At 52.8% G+C, this 14,292-nt stretch overlaps 6 protein-coding genes and 1 non-coding gene across 7 annotated transcripts; 5 read left to right on the top strand and 2 right to left on the bottom strand.

Annotated features, from left to right (window-relative positions):
- Positions 1-51: 51 nt before the first annotated feature.
- Positions 52-1,143, bottom strand: BJX68DRAFT_277820 (NADP-dependent oxidoreductase domain-containing protein; the record flags this gene model as incomplete). The annotated part of the gene is made up of 3 exons (XM_071048400.1): positions 52-226; positions 281-981; positions 1,039-1,143. 3 exons carry the CDS (start codon positions 1,141-1,143, stop codon positions 52-54), a joined length of 981 nt encoding a protein of 326 aa, XP_070896019.1.
- A 709-nt stretch (positions 1,144-1,852) lies between these two features.
- On the bottom strand, positions 1,853-2,822 carry BJX68DRAFT_150223 (PLAC8 family protein). Its single transcript, XM_071036658.1, has 3 exons — positions 2,581-2,822; positions 2,422-2,519; positions 1,853-2,372 (listed from the first exon to the last, which is right to left on the bottom strand). The coding sequence occupies exons 1-3, from the start codon at positions 2,633-2,635 to the stop codon at positions 2,067-2,069; spliced, it is 459 nt and encodes a 152-aa protein (XP_070896020.1). The 5' UTR covers positions 2,636-2,822; the 3' UTR covers positions 1,853-2,066.
- Positions 2,823-3,707: 885 nt separating this feature from the next.
- Positions 3,708-5,359, top strand: BJX68DRAFT_150228 (acyl-CoA N-acyltransferase). The gene is made up of 2 exons (XM_071036659.1): positions 3,708-5,134; positions 5,181-5,359. The coding sequence occupies exons 1-2, from the start codon at positions 3,804-3,806 to the stop codon at positions 5,296-5,298; spliced, it is 1,449 nt and encodes a 482-aa protein (XP_070896021.1). The 5' UTR covers positions 3,708-3,803; the 3' UTR covers positions 5,299-5,359.
- Positions 5,360-5,738: 379 nt separating this feature from the next.
- BJX68DRAFT_t130 lies at positions 5,739-5,811 on the top strand. The gene has a single exon. It is a non-coding gene; the product is annotated as a tRNA-Lys (tRNA).
- Positions 5,812-6,038: 227 nt separating this feature from the next.
- Positions 6,039-9,018, top strand: BJX68DRAFT_243233 (tRNA (cytosine-C5-)-methyltransferase). The gene is made up of 4 exons (XM_071041126.1): positions 6,039-6,096; positions 6,152-6,348; positions 6,453-8,555; positions 8,617-9,018. The coding sequence occupies exons 1-4, from the start codon at positions 6,073-6,075 to the stop codon at positions 8,921-8,923; spliced, it is 2,631 nt and encodes an 876-aa protein (XP_070896022.1). The 5' UTR covers positions 6,039-6,072; the 3' UTR covers positions 8,924-9,018.
- A 103-nt stretch (positions 9,019-9,121) lies between these two features.
- Positions 9,122-10,013, top strand: BJX68DRAFT_150232 (kinase-like protein). Its single transcript, XM_071036660.1, has one exon. It carries the CDS (start codon positions 9,134-9,136, stop codon positions 9,905-9,907), a length of 774 nt encoding a protein of 257 aa, XP_070896023.1. The 5' UTR covers positions 9,122-9,133; the 3' UTR covers positions 9,908-10,013.
- Positions 10,014-10,683: 670 nt separating this feature from the next.
- On the top strand, positions 10,684-14,122 carry BJX68DRAFT_269770 (glycoside hydrolase family 35 protein; the record flags this gene model as incomplete). Its single annotated transcript, XM_071046429.1, has 9 exons — positions 10,684-10,818; positions 10,877-10,953; positions 11,002-11,304; positions 11,382-11,648; positions 11,696-11,711; positions 11,765-11,857; positions 11,902-12,036; positions 12,081-12,747; positions 12,792-14,122. 9 exons carry the CDS (start codon positions 10,684-10,686, stop codon positions 14,120-14,122), a joined length of 3,024 nt encoding a protein of 1,007 aa, XP_070896024.1.
- Positions 14,123-14,292: the final 170 nt, after the last annotated feature.

Raw genomic sequence — 14,292 nt, forward strand, 5'->3', positions numbered from 1 at the left:
TCAAGCCATGCAGCATATGTCTGTTCAATGTCCATCTATATCTATATTCATCTAGAAAATCCGCAGAGGATGGTTAGGAAGATAAAATCCAGGGTCGTTGAACCTCAACCCCTTGTCGAGCGCACTAATACTCTGTAGTTCATCCTGTGTCATGTCGAACCTAAGCACGTCGAGGTTCTGCGCCAGTCGAGCAGCGTTGTTCGACTTGGGGATGACGGCAATGCCCCTAAACAAACAGTCAGCACCACAACAACAAGCGAGAAGAGAAGAGAAAACACACCTCTGCGTAGCCCACCTCAGCAACACTTGCGCGGGAGTCACATTATACTTCCCAGCCAAACTCTTAACGGTCTCATTCTCAAAAAGCAACGAAATCCCCTTCGCCTTCTCCGAGAAAACCGCCGGAAGCTCCAAGAAACTCTGCGGCCCAAAGCTACTATATGCCGTAACAGCAATTCCCTTCTCCTGCGCCAGGCTCACCAAGTCCCCCTGAACAAGATACGGATGATGCTCAATCTGCAACCCCGAGATCGGATGCCGGTTGTACGAGAGGATATCATACAGTGACTGCGCCTGGAAGTTCGAAACACCAATACTCCGCGCAATCCCCTCGTCAACAACAGTTTCAAGCGCCTCCCACGTCTCGCGAATCGGCACGCGATCCGTTTCGACAACCGTGCGCTCTTTATCCATCCACCATGCCGGGAACTCGAGCTCGCTCGGGTCGATGTATTTCAGCGCGACGGGGAAGTGGATGAGGTATAGGTCGATGTATCCGAGGCCCCACGTTTCGTTCTGCTTTCGGGCCATGGCGAGGGCGTCCCTGCGTCTGTGGTAGTTGTTCCAGAGTTTCGTGGTGATGAAGATTTCGGAGCGTGTGACGAGGCCCTCGGCGATGGCGCGCTTGATCCCCTGGCCGGCTTCGGCCTCGTTTTGGTAGTCGTAGGCGCCGTCGAAGAGGCGGTAGCCGGATTTGATGGCCTATATTTCATCAGTATAAGTGCTTGGTGAGAGTGGCTTGGGAACGGGAGTAGATACGTTGTAGACTGTATCGGCGGTCGTCTCCTTGGGGACTTTCCACAGGCCAAAGCCGACGAGGGGCATTTCGTGCCCGGAGGCAAGCGTGATTGTGCTTTTCGCCATTATGCAGGTCTGGTGAGAAAGAGGGTAAAGAGGGGGCGAATAGAATGCGTATGGACGACTCAGTTCTTTGCTATTTTTCTCAAGACAATGGAAATCTCAATCGTGGTTTGAACGGGTTATATACCCCCGCCATGAGGAAGATTGAACCATACTTTTCGTAGGGGGTATGTGCAACCGACGTTTCCGCGGCTCCGATTACCCGATTAGGATGACCTGATGGTGTCTATCCCGAGTCGAGACTCGGCTTCCCATACATAAACCCCACCGTATTCATTTGGCTATTCTAACCGCCAGAAACGATTAGAGCGGGTAGTGATTCCTATTTTCTGCGTGAGGAGAGAATGGTACCTCTCTAAAATGAGCAAATTGCTTCGTTTTGGCTAACCATGTGGACGAGTATGCTGCTCCGTTGAAGGATCGGTATGCTCGAAGGGGCAGGCTAGGCTGTTGCCTAACGCTATTATTGTTGGCGAAATCTAAGCTTTATGGTGCGATGGCTGAAGAAATCGAGGATTGGAGCGCGAGGACAATTAGGGTTAGATTGCTCCGAATCTCTCGTTCGTTCCTTGAGCCCTAATTCGAGAGCGAGGGGCTTCTGGATAGTATCTCTGCTTGAGTACTACAGGATAGAAGGTGGAGAGGCTCAACCCTGGGTTAGTAGCAAGTATCGCTCTGCGCTTGTAAAGTACAGTGTTTGCTGCTAAAAGTATCCATTCACAATTGCGACAGTTCATTATGATTACCTACTCCGCAGTCAAGTCACACAGGCACAAACAAATCAATCAAAGCTGTCTCCGAATCCCAGCTCACCTGAGCGATCACAACAAAGGTGTGGTAAAAAAAAAAAAGCACGGCAAGGTATCATGTTTTCGCATTCAAATCGCATTCCGACCCAAGACATCCGCTTTCACAACACGATTGATTCATTTCGGAGGGTACCCCTGGCTAGGAGGGTACGCGCCATTCGGGTAAGCCCCATCAGGCTGGCCCCCATTAGCAGGGTACGACATATTCGGAGGAGCCTGGTAGCCTCCGGTCTGGAGCCGGTTGGCCTGGGCGTCGAGCTCCTTTTCTTGCTGAACAAGGACGCAGCACGAGCAGCAGCAGGAGAGGATGCAGTCTTCGCCGACGGAACCCTTGATGCCGAATTTCTCGCGCAGGTCGCGGCGCTTCATCATCATGAGCACCCACCAGAGGCCGCAGCAGTTGGCGAGGACGAAGAGGCAACACTGTATGAAATTAGGTTGTGGACGATATGAACTAAAGGATAGGACGTACGTCGCCGTTGACATAGCTTCCTTCCTTGAGGGCGGGGTCTTCAAGTCGCTCTGCGGCTCGGCCGTACAGGGCGCATGGACAGCACCAGCCGAGCAGGCCTAGATTGTGTTAGTGGGTTCTGGGCTGGGATTGGTTGAGAGAAAACCTGGGGTAGCGGACATTGTTTGACAGGGCTGAAGCAGTCCCAGAGCGAGTTGTTCCATTCGTTGGACATTTTGTATGTAGTATCCGATATATCTTGGAAAGTACGCGATCAAGAACCGAAAAGTGTCAGAATCAAGTTCAAAGCAAACTCAGAGGGAGTAAGCTGCTTTAAACAGTCGCTCGAACCAAGCCTCTTGATGATCGTTTCGTTTTGCAAACGAGAAAGCGGGGCCAAGGGCTAAAATTGGGAAACAAAGGGCGCCCAAGCAACAGGACTCGCCAAACACATGATGAGCGGAGTTGCGACCGCATCATATTTCTCGTTGAGGCTAAGTCTGACTGGCTGAGGCTGTGAGACCAACACCAAGCTCCGATGCTTCGGGGCTGGGTGGGTGATGATTGGCACGCTTGGTCCAGAGTCTGGGTGCGGCTGAACGAAACACGAAAAGCACAAGGGTCGAACAGTCATGCAGGCCCTTTCTGATGATGATGAGCACGGCTCCTGCTTGGATAGGAGATGGCTGGAGGCTCTATTGACATGGCCCGTATCTGAGGAGACGGGATTTGTGAGTCTGGCCCATTCAGGGCGATCCACGTTCGTGGATACGAGCTTCGCATGTTGCTTTCCGATGATCTTGTGGCAATGACGGCGATCCTTTGCCGAGACCACTCAACTCGAAGTATCACAAGGTTGAGATTACGGCCAGAAAAGAAATCAAGCTGAGGTGATGTCGGAAGGATCGTCAAGGAAAAGGGCGTCTGAGCGGACAACAGCAAGCCTCGACACGGCTGCGAAGAAGATCAGATCTTCAACCCACACTGCCTCGGTCCCCCTCGACGTTGTCTTCTCGTCGAAAAGAGCTCTTCTAAAACGGTCGGTTACTGAACACTTCCCCGGTCGCATGCATGTCCAGGCTTCCTGGGCGCTGATATACGAGCGTCCACGGACGGCCAGCACATTCAGAGGGTGGACGTCATGAGCACTTGCATAGCTTCCAGTGTGCCCAGTTTGCATCTTCCAGCAATACCCAATGGGCATCGTCATATTGATAGCAGTGTTTGGTCTTTACTCGACCAGAAAAGCATGAGGTTGCCACCACCAAACAACAACCGCGGAATTGGAGTTCTGATTTGACGTCAATTTGACCGAACAATAAAACCGACATCCGAGCTTGACAGAATAAAAATGGGTCAGATAATCTTCTTATTCGCAGTCGCTTTGAGAATGTCGCCCAACAATGAAGTACGACCGCTGCAATTTGCCTAACGGGATTCAAGTAACTGTGACTCCCGTCTTTGGGGGGTTCAGGTTCAATGCCAATGATCACGCGCGGTGCAACTCGTTTCCTCCAGAGTGGAGAGTATGCCTTCATACAAAAGTTCACCAAGATGATCCCGCGTCCGACGCGTCCGGCGCTGAGCAGTCCTCGCAACCGTTCACCACTCCTTCCCTTAAAAACGATGCCCTATATCTCACGTCCCTGTCTTTACCATCGCGCCAAGACCAGAAACCGGGGAGTGCTCCTACGAGACAGGTAGCCATGGTCCTGTGGATCACATTCCTCTGGTATTTCCAGGAACCAAGTCCGAGAGTGAGTCGCAAAATCCCCGAATCGACGCCGCGCGATGGCGAGACAGATCCGGTGTGGCGGCTCAGTGTTCAACGCCGTGGTATGTTGCGCCGGAAGGATCAAATGATGAAGCTTGAACGGTTGGGCCTGGTCGCGAGCAGAGACACCTCGGTTGGCGCGGAGAACGAAATGGATGACTTTACGGATATGTTTATTAGCCAAAGAGCTTTCTGGCAGCTGGATCCCAGACTATACCTCTTCAGTCTCAGCTCAGTCGAGATCACGCCTCGTCAGGTATATCCAAGCCCAACGTCGGCGCTCGATTCTCTCGGTTCGGGTTTCCCTTTCGGTGCCGGTCCAAACACCTCAGGCTCTTTCCTTCCCTCGTACTACCCTCCTCGGCCGGTACAGTATGTCTACACAGGCGGCGTCCGCCATCCGCTACGCCCAAAACCATACAGGCAGGGCGAGGTGTTTTATGCCCGATTCGTCCCAAGCGGCGGAGAATACCTCATGTTCCGGGTACCTGTCATGCCTGTGAAGAGTAATGTTCGGCGCAGAACAGAGCCGGGCAGATACTCTGGGGAAGGGCCGGATCTATGCCTGGACTCGGAGCTAGCAAATGATCTGAAGCTCGTGTACGAATGGACCCATAAGAGACCGAAGGATGCAGTTCTCCCACAAGGAGACTCGATAGAAAAACAATCAGACTTTCTCAAGGACCGTCTCTCTAGCCAAAATTCGTTCCCGTCTCTCGTGTGCTGGAACTCAACACCTATTGGTTACTTTGAACTCTTCTGGGTGTTGGAGGACCCTCTGGGCCGATCCTTGGAGAATGTGGGCTATTACGACCGCGGGGTTCGCTGCTTTCTAGGCGATAGGGACTTTCTCCAGGTACACTGCATCAAGCGGTGCCTAAGTGCACTGGTCCATCATTGCTGGCTCTATGATCAGAGGACGCGCACTGTCGTCTTTGAGTATAGGGCGGATAACCTTGAGTACGTACCTTGCTATTTCGTGGGACATGGAATTAACGCATACCAGTACCACAACAGCTCTGAGAGAACTCGGCTTCACTAAGCTCCATGAGACAAGGGACCCGGATGCACATAATATGATTATGATGATCACAAGGGATGCTTGGGTCGGGCCTGAGCTCTAGCCTGCCATGGTGCCATTGGCTAGGCATTGTTCATACTACATGTGCTAGCACTCGTGCTCTATATGTATACACTTCTTACGAGATCGCCAGAGTGCTGTCTCGAGTCTAGAACTTTGACATCATTACGTGCCCCGTCGACAGTAGCCTGTCGGATGACGGGTTATAGACCTGCGCTGCTGATATATATTTAGGGCTAACAGGTCTATAGTAGCGGGTGACAACGCGATGCAGAATACTAAAGAGGGAATGCTTAGATGTGCCGTCTGATCATTCAATTAGAGTATTTAAATCGGTTTCATTAGCGAAGATATGTACCGTAAACTAGGTAGTTGTAGCGAGTTCAACCTGGTACGGGGAGAAACGACTGCAAGAAAAGTGGATAACATAAATTGCTGTGCATGGAATATAAGTGCAATGTAAAGCCAGCATCTTCAACAACAGCCCGGCTAGCTCAATCGGCAGAGCGTGAGACTCTTAATCTCAAGGTTGCGGGTTCAACCCCCGCGTTGGGCTTTCATTTTTTCATTTTTTCTTTCCTGTCCTCGAATGCCCCATCACTTCCAGTCGTTTTCCCTATGCGGACCCAGAAATAGATAATTGCTGTTGGTTGGTTCGTTCGCTGCGAATGGGTGCGATTACATAAGAGTATCCTGCGGCCCGGCCTGGAACAACCATGCTTCCGAATGGGCCGGATCTTTTTGGAGCTTCAAAAATTCCAGCGATACACGCACGCTCCATACCAACCCATTGCTGCGCGCTGAATTGATTTTCGATATGGGCAAGAGAGGCGGCAAGAAGGTTTGTTGATTTCCGTCTCAGTTGATATCTGCAAGACCTGACAATCCTCGTGCAGTTTGGCAAAGGCGGCCGTGGCGGCGGCGGCGGCGGAGGAGCGCAGCGCCGCGACTGGCAGGACTTTCCCAGGTCGAACGAGCGATTCGAGAACTATTACAACTCACAGGATATCATTCCGGAGGAGGAGAGAGAGATCTTCTGGGAGACGCTGCGTAAGGATTTGCCGAATAGTTTCCGGTTTACCGGGTCGAAAGGGTATGTTATCAGTTGGCGGAACTCTGCGAGGGCGCATGATGCGGACCTTTCCTTGTTTTTCTCTATTTTATATACTCTAGGGTATGCTGCTAACATACCTAAAGCCACGCGCTCTCCGTCCAGGAACGGCTCAAGGACTACTACATCCCCGAAATCACCTCTATCCAGTATGAAGGACAAAACGTCGAGCCTCCCCGCCCCGTGGAATGGTACCCTGATCAACTCGCGTGGTCGATGACGACGCCGAAGCAGGTTATCCGTCGCTTCGCGCCGTTCGCCTCGTTCCAGAAGTTCCTCGTTGCCGAGACCGATGTCGGTAACATCAGCAGACAGGAGGTTGTCAGTATGATTCCGCCGCTCTTGATGGACCTGCGACCCGGCATGACGTGCCTGGACATGTGCGCTGCGCCCGGAAGCAAGTCTGCACAGTTGATGGAGATGATTCACACTGGCGAGGAGGATGCGATGCTCCAGGTGGCCAAGCAGGTCAAGGAGGGAGGCGCGAGCGCTGAACCTTTCGGGCCGGAGGGTCTTGCGGACGATGGGCGGACGACGGGTCTGCTTATCGCGAACGATAGCGACCATAAGCGTGCGCACATGTTGGTCCACCAGATGAAGCGACTGAGCTCACCGAACCTTATTGTTACCAACCACGATGCTACGATGTTCCCCTCGATTAAACTCCCGCCTCTGCCAGCAGCCGAGGGAAAGGTGGCGCCGAATAGGTATCTCAAGTTTGACCGCATTCTCGCTGATGTGCCTTGCACTGGTGACGGAACAGCTCGGAAGAACGTCGGTGTTTGGAAGGACTGGACTCCCCAGAATGCGGTTGGTCTGCACGCGGTTCAGGTCCGGATCCTCGTCCGTGCCCTGCAGATGCTGAAGGTTGGCGGTCGTGTCGTGTACTCCACATGCAGTCTCAACCCCATCGAGAACGAGGCTGTTGTTTCAAGCGCTATCGAGCGTTGTGGCGGTTTGGACAACGTCAACATTGTCGACTGCAAGGATCAACTTCCCGGACTGAAGAGGGCTACCGGATTGAAGTCATGGAAGGTGCAGGACCGCGAAAACCGTTTCTGGAGCACCTGGGACGAGGTTGAGAAGCACCGCGCTGAGTCAGGCATCACTGGCCTCGGCCGCATCGGGGAGGGCATGTTCCCGCCGAGCTCTGATCTGCCCCTCGAGAGGTGCATGCGCGTTTACCCCCATATGCAGGACACTGGCGGTTTCTTTATCACGGTCCTCGAGAAGAAGTCCGAAATTCGTGCCAAGCCAGAAGATTCGACCAAGGTCATTCCCAAGGGCACTGTTGCCGCTCTCTCCGAGGAGCTCGACAAGAAGAACGGCGAGCCTCTGGAGAAGATCGAAGCGCTAGATGACCTGGTGCCCCACGATGCAGAGGCCGAATTGGAAGGCCAGAAGAGTGCCTCCGTCGCCGAAGCTACACACCAACTTCCCTACTCTGCTACAAACCAGGTCTCTACCAAGCGGGATGCAGAGAGCCTAGAAGATGGCCTTCCGGTCAAGCGTACGAAGCTCGATAACGGAACCGAAGTCGTGATTGGAGATCGCCCCGTTCATCAACCTCCACCCCTTCAACAAGAGCAAGAATCCGAAGTCCCAGAGACCTCCGATGCTACTCCCGCCCCTGGCGCAGATACCCCACAAGCTTCCGCCCCCGAGCAGGCCAAGCCTCTGAAGCGAAAACCCGGCCAGCCCATCGAGGAACCCTTCCGATACATAGACCCGAACCACGAGGAACTTGAGCCGATCTACAAGTACTTTGAGCTTTCCGACCGCTTCCCGCGCGATCGATTCATGGTCCGCAACGCTGACGCAACCCCCACAAGAACCGTCTACTACACGAGCGCTCTCGCCCGCGACATCCTTGTCGCCAACCAGGGCCACGGCCTCAAGTTCGTGCACTGCGGTGTCAAGATGTTTGTGAAGCAGGACGCACAGCGCCCAGATGTTTGCCGGTGGCGCATCCAGACTGACGGCCTGCGGCTCGTCGAACCCTGGCTGGGCCCCGCTAGAGCGGTTACCCTCACGCAAAAGGAGACGTTCCACAAGCTTCTCGTGGAAATGTTCCCCAAGGTCGACGACGGCGGCTGGCAGAAACTTGGAGAGATTGGCGAGCGTGTGCGCGACATCCCCATGGGTTGCAGTATCCTCTACGTCAACTCTGAAGGCGAGAACAAGTTCAGGTACGTTGCACTCTTCTTAACCGCACTTCAATACCGATATATCAATGCTAACAAACTTCAGTGAACGCATGGTCCTTCCCCTCTGGCGCTCCCTCCACTCAATCAACCTCATGCTCCCCAAAGAAGACCGCCGCGCCATGCTCCTCCGCATCTTCAACGACAGCACACCCGTCGTGAATACAACGCAGAAGCGCGCCGCTGCGGCAACCAACACATCTACCGCAGCTGTCGAGGCTATCGCCACGGAAGAAGAGGCGATCAAGGAGGAGAATGTCGTTATCGGCCAGGACGAGCAGGATCACATGGACACGAGGGAGACGTACACGCAGGCGAACGAGGAGGAGGATCGGTTTAACACGACTGTATAATCTGTTTTGATTACGGGTACTCTCTATACACCAGATACTAAAAATGCTCTGTCTTGAGCAGATTTTGAATATACCAGGGTGTCTTTCTACGCCATTGCCTACAGTTCAATCACGTGTATCTGTAACCACAAGCGAAAGTAACACCAGCTCTTTTACGACGTGAATTCTATTCTGTCCACTGACGCCAGTCTGCCCGCACAGTTTTCGGACATGGAAGTCATACAAAAGCACGAGGCCTTCAAGAGGTCCGATGGTAAAATGCAATTTGCCTACGTTGTCGTCTACGTTGAGCAAGACGGGCTGCTATACTCTGGAAAATTGATGAACAGATTCGACCTACCAAAGACGCTGGAGGATCTCCTGGAAGTCAAGCAGATCTCAACTGAAGACAGGGGCCCAGAGGTCCAGAGTCGCGCGTGGTCAGCTGTCCACATCAAAACACCCAGCCTCCTCTCGTTCGCCAACAAGAACCTCGAAGAGCGAATCATTTACGAAGTCGAAGCATGCGAGATCCTCCGCAAAAATCCCCATCCGAATATTGCGACATATTACGGCTACCAAGAGACCAACGGTCGAGTTTCAGGGCTATGCTTCAAGCGGTACCCGTCTAGGCTTCTTGAAGCAGTCAATCCTGGGTATCGAAACAAAATTGCCTTTCGTGCAAGTGCGCGCGAGCTTGTGACGGAGGATATGAAAAGAAACCTGCAAGGGGTCTTGGCTGCAATCAAGCATCTACACTCGCTGGGGCTTGTGCACAATGATATCAACCCGGCGAACATCATGATCGACGAAGACGGCACGTTTATTTTAATCGACTTTGGTAGCTGTCGACCTATCGGAGGGTCTTTGCGCACGGCCGGAAGAACTCATCACTGGTATGACCCTTCTGTTGAGATCTCGCGCGAACAAAACGACCTTGATGCCTTTCATGAGGTACAAATTTGGCTGACTGGATCTGCGGACGAGGGTTTTCTCTTTGAATGAACTGTATGAAGCGCCAGTTACTACATATATGCTGGCAAAATTCTTCGTTTTGTTGTGCTGACCTGTTGACTGTTCTTTCTATACCCATTATCGCCATATGACCTGGTACCTCTAATTTAATTTCACCCAACCGGATAATTACCTAAATGAGCCTACCCCTGCACCGTCAATTGAATTGTTCCGTGTATGCAGCAGCTACAGATCGAGACTGCCAAGAGGGGAGTATAAGTAGAGAGGAGGAAGCCATTTGAATCCGGAAGATAATTTGGAGCCCCTAATAGCCGTACGTCGTATCATTCCTCACTTTATCTTCATCCTCAAAATTATCCCCGACATCAAAAAGCCGAAAAATGACATGTGCGGAGAAATTCCCCCGCGATCGTTGAGACTAAAAACGCCCCTCACTGCTTCAATGATCCCCATTCCTTGGCCACACCAACAACGAATGAGAGGCTCGACACCTTCCAAGAGCCCAGCCGAAGTCCTCTTCATCCGCTGCCAATATACCCCCGGATAGTGGACCCCTTTTCTAATCTCCGGTAGTCTCCTTGCATCACTTCATCATTCGACCGGGCTTAGCGCAATGCACTCACACCACACACGCAACGGCCTCCGGTCCGTCTCGCCCGCTAGCAATCAAACCACCACCGAGAAGAAGGCGAGGGGTATTGGCCCGGGTGCAGGATGGGATAAATACTTCAGGAAGGGCCTGTTAATGCGAGTTTGAGTTCACCGGCGGACAGACACAAGTGTATTTCTCCGCGCAAGGTATAAGGATGAGGCTGTTCTCAACCTGCGCGGCTGTGTTGCTCGCAGCACAGGCGGCGGGGTCTGTTATTACCCATAAGCTCAACGGCTTGACGATCGTGGAGCACCCAGATCAGGAAAAGAGGGATCTGTTGCAGGAATATGTACGTTTTAACCTTGCCTCTATTTTCAACACTACCAAGATAGGACTGATTGCGGCAGGTGACCTGGGACGAGAAGTCGCTCTTTGTCAAGGGGGAGAGAATCATGATTTTCGCTGCTGAGATTCATCCGTGGAGGTATTACCTCTGAGCACCCCTCAAGTCCGTTGATACTGAATCCAATAGACTCCCAGTCCCTTCTCTGTGGACCGACCTTCTGCACAAAGTCAAAGCCCTTGGCTTCAACGCCGTCTCGATCTACGTCAATTGGGCGCTTCTGGAAGGAAAACCCGGAGAATACAGAGCAGAAGGAGGCTTTGCCTGGGAGCCGTTTTTCGACGCCGCGGCTGACCTTGGTATCTACCTGATCGCTCGCCCTGGACCGTATATCAATGCAGAAGCCTCCGGCGGTGGATTCCCGGGATGGCTGCAGAAACTCAACGGGACGATTCGGTCGTCGGATAAGGCGTACCTAGATGCGACTGAGAAGTAAGTCGACTTGTCTCTCTCTCCTTTTCCTCTCTTTTTTTTGGGGGTCGTCTCGTGCTAATACGCGGTTGCCACAGCTACGTCTCACACATCGCCGGGCTTGTTGCAAAATACCAGATCACAAATGGCGGACCGGTTATCCTCTACCAGCCCGACAACGAGTACAGTGGTGGCTGCTGTGGGCAGGAGTTTCCGAACCCAGACTACTTCCAGTATGTCATCGACCAGGCTCGGAGAGCGGGCATTGTGGTGCCGATGATCAGTAACGATGCATGGCCGGGTGGTCATAATGCTCCTGGGACGGGTAAGGGAGAGGTTGATATCTATGGACACGATAACTACCCGTAAGTTGACCTAAATAATCTGTGTATGACTTGGCTAACTCTGATAGCGTTGGGTTTGATTGCGTATAACTGAGCACTATGCCTTTTGAGGATTACTGGGTAGCTAACGAAGACAGTCCAACCCTGATGTTTGGCCGGAGACCATACCAACCGACTATCGCGATCTGCATCTTCAGATCAGCCCGAAAACTCCATACACTATCGTCGAGGTAGAGTCTTCTCATAATATTGCCTACATAGCTGACAAATCTAGTACCAACAAGGTGCTTTCGACCCTTGGGGAGGACCCGGTTTCGACAGCTGCGCTGCGCTTACCAACCACGAGTTTGAACGAGTAATGTACAAGAATACCTTCAGCTTCGGAGTATCTATTCTTGGAGCGTACATGGTAGACACTTCCCTATACATAGTTGTACCTCGACTGACTTGCAGACTTTCGGTGGAACAAACTGGGGCAATCTCGGCCACCCAGGCGGATACACCTCGTACGACTACGGCTCACCCATCACTGAGACGAGAGGAATTGCTCGAGAGAAGTACAGCGAACTGAAGCTGCTCGGGAACTTTATCAAAACGTCACCATCGTACCTCCTCGCAGTACCGGGAAAACTGACGAATACGACATATACTACTACCGAAGGCCTAACAGTGACGCCATTGATCGGCGACGAGACAGCCTCGTTTTTTGTGCTCCGCCATTCTGACCATCGCAGCCGCGAGTCTACTTCCTACAAGCTTCACCTCCCGACAAGTGCCGGACAGCTGACTATCCCTCAACTCGGCGGCTCACTGACGCTTAACGGACGAGACTCTAAGGTCCACATTGTCGACTATGATGTTGCAGGCACAAACATCCTCTACTCGACGGCGGAGGTGTTTACCTGGAAGGAGTTCCAAGACGGCAAAGTTCTTGTGCTGTACGGTGGGCCTGGAGAGCACCACGAACTGGCTGTGTCGTCCAAGGAGGATGCGAGAGTCCTGGAGGGGCCAAAGTCGAGCATTACATCGAAACGAGTCCGAGGCGCCGTTGTGGTGGCGTGGGATGTCGAGACCACTCGTCGCATCATCCAATTTGGTGACTTGAAAGTGCTTCTTCTTGGTACGTTGCCCCAAAGAGACTGGAGTACCTCACTGACAGTGTAGACCGTAATTCTGCGTACAATTACTGGGTGCCGCAACTCGGATCAGAGACCACCAGCCCCTATAGCACAGAGAAGAGCGTAGCTGCGTCTGTTATCGTCAAGGCTGGATACCTCGTCCGAAACGCCTATGTCAAGGGCCGCGATTTGCACCTAACAGCAGACTTTAACGCCACAACACCTGTCGAGGTCATCGGCGCACCACGCACGGCAAAGAATCTTTTCATTAATGGCAAGAAAGCGCATTACTCGGTGAACAAGAACGGGATCTGGACGACGGAAGTTCCGTACTCCCCGCCTGATCTCAAGCTTCCCAACTTAGAGACTCTCAAATGGAAGTATATCGACACCCTCCCCGAAGCTCAGCCTGACTACGACGACTCTGCCTGGCCAGATGCAGACCTCCCTACTCAAAACACCATTTACCCTCTGCGGACCCCAACCTCGCTCTATGCGGGTGACTACGGGTTCCACACGGGATACCTGCTCTTCCGCGGCCACTTCACAGCAAATGGCGGCGAAACCAACTTTTCCATCCAGACACAGGGTGGACAAGCCTTTGGCAGCTCCGTCTTCTTTGACGGCAAACACCTAGGCTCCTGGACGGGAGCAAACAGCTACCAAGACCACAACGCCACATACACACTGCCCAGCCTCAAATCGGGAAAGAATTACACATTCACAGTGGTAGTTGACAACATGGGCCTGAACGAAAACTGGATCGTCGGCGAAGACGAGATGAAGAAACCGCGCGGAATCCTCAGCTACAACCTCTCCGGCCACGCCGCGGATTCAATCACCTGGAAACTCACCGGAAATCTCGGCGGCGAGGAATACATTGACAAGTCGCGCGGCCCACTAAACGAGGGCGGCCTCTTCGCCGAGCGCCACGGCTTCCATCAGCCCTACCCGCCAACGGCCAAGAACAGTGAGTGGAAATCGGCATCCCCACTCACCGGCCTCGACGGGCCTGGAATCGGTTTCTACACTGCTTCCTTCGACCTGAATATTCCGCGCGGCTGGGACGTTCCGATCTCGTTTAACATTGGGAACAACACAACCCCCGCGCCGGCTTATCGCGTGCAGCTGTACGTTAATGGATGGCAGTACGGGAAGTATATCAATAATATCGGCCCGCAGACGAGCTTCCCTGTTCCAGAGGGGATCCTGAATTACCGTGGGAAGAACTGGATTGCGGTTACGCTGTGGGCGCAGGAGGAAGATGGGGCGAGGCTGGATAGTTTCGAGTTGCAGTATGATACGCCTGTTAAGACGACGCTTGATGTTGAGGTTGTTGAATCGCCGAAGTATAAAGAGAGAAAGCGGGCTTATTAGCTTTGGATATTTATCTTCTACCAGCAGTACGACTGATTGGAGGTGGTGTGGTGAGTGGGAGAAAGGTGGGAGAGCGCGGTGGAAAAAGCAAGCGCGGAGAATAAGTATAGCAATGTGTGGTGCACAGGCAGGGGTCCAGAGCCCAGCCACCGAATAAAGCAAATCCACCA

Source organism: Aspergillus pseudodeflectus, assembly GCF_044049435.1.
Source record: "Aspergillus pseudodeflectus strain CBS 756.74 chromosome Unknown BJX68scaffold_42, whole genome shotgun sequence".
Classification (NCBI taxonomy): Eukaryota; Fungi; Ascomycota; class Eurotiomycetes; order Eurotiales; family Aspergillaceae; genus Aspergillus; species Aspergillus pseudodeflectus.